Genomic DNA, 3802 nt, shown 5'->3' with positions numbered 1-3802 from the left:
GCTGGGGGGGGGGGAGAGCTGGGCAGCTGCAGCAGCAGCAGGGGGCCGAGGGAAGGGCTCATCAGCCGAGTCGCTCGAAGCCTGGTCGCAGAGGACGTCGACGGAAGAGGCCGTTTGGACCCTGCGGACAGCAGCCTTCATGTCCGGGCTGGAGGGCAGCTCGTCCAGATAGACGTCCGGCGGGGCCGAGAACCTCAGGCAGTGCGGTGCCGCTAAAGTTAATTCATCCTGTGTGCTGATGACTGAAAACCTGCCAATCGTTTTGGCTGGTGTGCCACTCTCCTGAGCCTCAGCCTGTTTTCCATAGGAACCAGCGCCTGGAGAGCCATCCCTGTGGAAGTTACTCATCACCCCATCTGCCGTCGCTCGCCGCGTTACGCTCTCCGTGTGCGCAGGCGAAGCCGTCCTCTCTGCCTCCTCGCTCCTCTGGGAAGTCTCCATCTGTGGAGCTGCGCTCGATGATGTAGGTGCAACCTGGAGAAAATAAGAGAGCTTAACAAAAGTAACTGTAACAATCTAGCAGAAAACTACTCCTAGTTGTGGTTACCTGAAGGAGGCCTTTTGCTGGAGCAGCAGAAGCTGAAGTGATGCTTGCGGCTGGACCTGTTTTAAAGTTGGGAAAAAATATTTATGTCTGGAATGCTTTAATATAATAAAAGCCAATGGTTTTTATTGTGATAAAATGAAGTGTACCAGTGAGGAATAATCTTTGTAATACAGGATCTAAAATGCAGGAGGCAATAGCAATATAAAATATATGCAGGTAGGCAGATCTAGTGATTTGGGGAACTCAAATAATAATAGGAGTGTGGAATTTCATTAGTCAGTTGAAAATTATTAAAGAGAAAAACAGAAGAAGAATGAAACTTGCATGATACATTGGGCCTGGACTATTCTGGTGTTATTGGTGCCTCAGAGACACACAGGGCTGCTGAGCATGGATGGGTGCTGCATCACCCCTGCCATTGACACACACTGACACCAACACCTCAAGGGGCCTGAAATGAAGCTAAACGCACGCTGCTGAAAGTGGAAATCATAAGCCCAAAACTGGTCATTCAGGCCACAGAATCACACCAGAAGCACAGTATTAGTGGTGGGAGTCAAGCCCATGATCATTTCACACCCTGGATGCTGGTTTTGAGTCAGACCAATACACCCAAGCTTTTGGGAACGCTGCGTTCACATGGCACATTGCTCAGAGCAAGGACACGGCCAGATCTGGAGCTCTGAAATGGGGACAAACATCAGTGGTTTCTAAGATACACTGATTTTACTACACAGTGCTACATTCCACTTGTAAACTCACTTCTCTGCCTGTAGGGAGACAAAGAGACTCCTCAGCCTGTAAAACTTCCCGTGCGTGTCAAGGAAGGTAAATGGAGGAGAATTAATTGGTAATGCAGGCAAATAAATAGGTGAATGGAGGTAAAGAAATATGTAAACAGGTAAATAAATACCCCTCCTTCTATGGCTTCTACTATGTTACTACAGGAAGGGTCATTTGGCTACCAGTACTCTTCACTAGTGCTCTGTGGAACTCCCCCAAGAATCTGCCAGGCTTCCCCCAGAGATGCAACCATTGATCATATTACTTTTGTCAACATGTGTTTATGAAACCCAGGAATTTGGAGGGACGTTTTAGGGAAAACTGATCATTGGGAATGCAGCCTTCCATGTGAATACCCCACACCTATACCACAGACAGGAACTGCATGTATGGGTTAAAATATATCTGCCTGAGAGGCACTTTCTAGGAAGGTCAACAGAAAGGAGATGTTTAATATGGGTTGTATCACAAGCAGGATCAGAACACCAGTGCTGGGCAATGCTTGCAGTCAGCAGCAGGGGAGCAGCGAGGGGACACCGAGCAGGATGGCCGGAGGAGCATTACCTGTTCCGCTTGCTGACCCACCTCTTGCCTCTGAGGGATGAGCACCCACACCAGTGACCTCCAACTTGTCACACTTCCAGTAAAAGGAAAAAAGAAACACAATTTCAGTCTCACTCACAAAGCAGAATGCGTTCTCCTTCCCTCACTTGCCCTTGCTGCCGTGGCACTACCAGGGAATATTGAATTATTTCACAGTGCCTGTGGAGGTGGCCTTCAAGTTTTGCCTCCAACTCCCCCAATTTTCTTCTCCTTCCTTGGAAGAAATAAAGCAGTGGCAGCATCACAGTTGGAACTGCAACCCAAGCTACTGAAAACCAGTGTATTATACATACACACACACTTGGGGTTTTGTTCTGGTTTGCTTTTCCAGCCAGACCGTATATTCCTCATCCGTATGTCTGTCTTCAGAAGTTCTATGTCTCCTTCCTTATTGGCACAGATTTTAATAGGACTAATTCCAGTTACTGGAGAGACATAACACCTTTCACAGAGAGTGAATTTTGTTTGCTGTAGAAAGTTATTTATCATTAGAAAACAACACGCTCTGAAGAGTCACTCAAGTACAGCTGGTTTCCTGTACCATACAGCATCCCTCGAGGAGTTGATAGGATCCCTCCAGCTGATGCTACACAGAACAGGCTCAGCCTTGCTAGTGGGGATGGAGTTATCTCCAGAAATGCCACTTTTGAAGTAAGATATAGAATCATAGGATTGAATCATGGGTTGAAAAGGACTTCAAAGCTCATCCCGTTCCACCCCCTGCCATGGGCAGCGACACCTTCCACTAATCCCAGGTTGCTCCAAGCCCAATGTGCTGCAAATCTGATGATTTCATAAACTCAGGATTTTATCTGAATAAACTTAACATGGGGGCTCAACTGAGTCACACAGTAACAACTGCCCCAGCCCACCTATTACCTCTTTGCTTAGAGGTTTCCATGGCAGTCTTGCTCTACCAAGGTCAGGAGAAGACAAAAGAAACTATGACAGGAAACAGAAGAAAACCCTGCCAATGGAATGTCTGCCTTTGGCTGCAGCATGTGGACAAGGCAAAGGCACTTGAAGTGTTTGCTTTATCCAGGCTGACTTGGAAGGCAGTAATTGCAACCACTGCCATTCATTTATACTTAAAATTGAAGCCAAATCATCTTCATTAGAACTAGAATGACTATATCACTCAAACTACAAAGAAATGGACACATTTCTGCTTGCTTTGGACACAGGACCCAAGAGGAGATGAATTACGGTATTATACCACTTCTAAATCCAAAGGGAAAGTCTGGCTTTCACTAACAAGCATTTCTGAAAAATGAGTTGGGATGCATCTGACAAGAAAAATTTAAGTGAGCTTTCACAGTGGAAAGCAGTCAGCAGGCAAAGGTAACATACCCTGCAGCAGAGATATGAAATGTTTAGGGAAGCAAGAGATCTACACGTGTCCTACCACAGGACAGTGGGTCCTGGGCCCTGCCATGGTGCCGGCCCTACAGGCTGGCTTTGAGGGGATGAAGGGCAGAGCCGCTGGGGGACTGACCAGTGGTGGGCAGGGCAAGACCTCCGAGGGCACAAGGGGCACCAGTGGCTCGGCAGCAGCTTTCACCTCCTGGCCGGTGTCCGGGATGCTATAGCCTGGTTCTCTCCCATCCAACGCCAGGGCAGGAGCTTGCTCTTCGGGAAAGGGTGGTAAGGTAAATTCACTGTCGCCCTGTTCAGGTGGCACAGAGGTGTCCGGTGTCCCTGCCGATGCCGAAGAAGTTGGAACATATTCCTGGTACAGCAAATTGCGCAGTTTCTCGTCAAGGCTTTTAATCGTGTTGTCCACAAAGTCCACCCTGGGGGGTCCCTCACCGTCGGACTCGGCAGTGCCGGGGGGGTTCTGCTGCTGGAGCAGGCTGACCCCCGCCCCGG

General features: G+C 48.4%; 1 protein-coding gene across 1 annotated transcript in view; it reads right to left on the bottom strand.

The window, feature by feature from the left end:
- WNK2 (WNK lysine deficient protein kinase 2) overlaps positions 1–3802 on the bottom strand; it is a 104592-nt gene that overhangs the window by 25397 nt on the left and 75393 nt on the right. Inside the window, exons 21-24 of the mRNA XM_017737284.1 lie at positions 3429–3794; positions 1895–1967; positions 548–603; positions 15–474 (exon numbers count right to left, since the gene is read on the bottom strand). Of these exons, the coding sequence (XP_017592773.1) occupies positions 15–474; positions 548–603; positions 1895–1967; positions 3429–3794 (955 nt within the window). The remainder of the gene's footprint in view (positions 1–14; positions 475–547; positions 604–1894; positions 1968–3428; positions 3795–3802) is intronic.

Source organism: Corvus brachyrhynchos, unplaced genomic scaffold (assembly GCF_000691975.1).
Source record: "Corvus brachyrhynchos isolate BGI_N302 unplaced genomic scaffold, ASM69197v1 scaffold266, whole genome shotgun sequence".
Taxonomy (NCBI): Eukaryota; Metazoa; Chordata; class Aves; order Passeriformes; family Corvidae; genus Corvus; species Corvus brachyrhynchos.
Note: the sequence above shows the minus strand (reverse complement) of the source record. Positions and strands in the feature narration are given on the sequence as shown.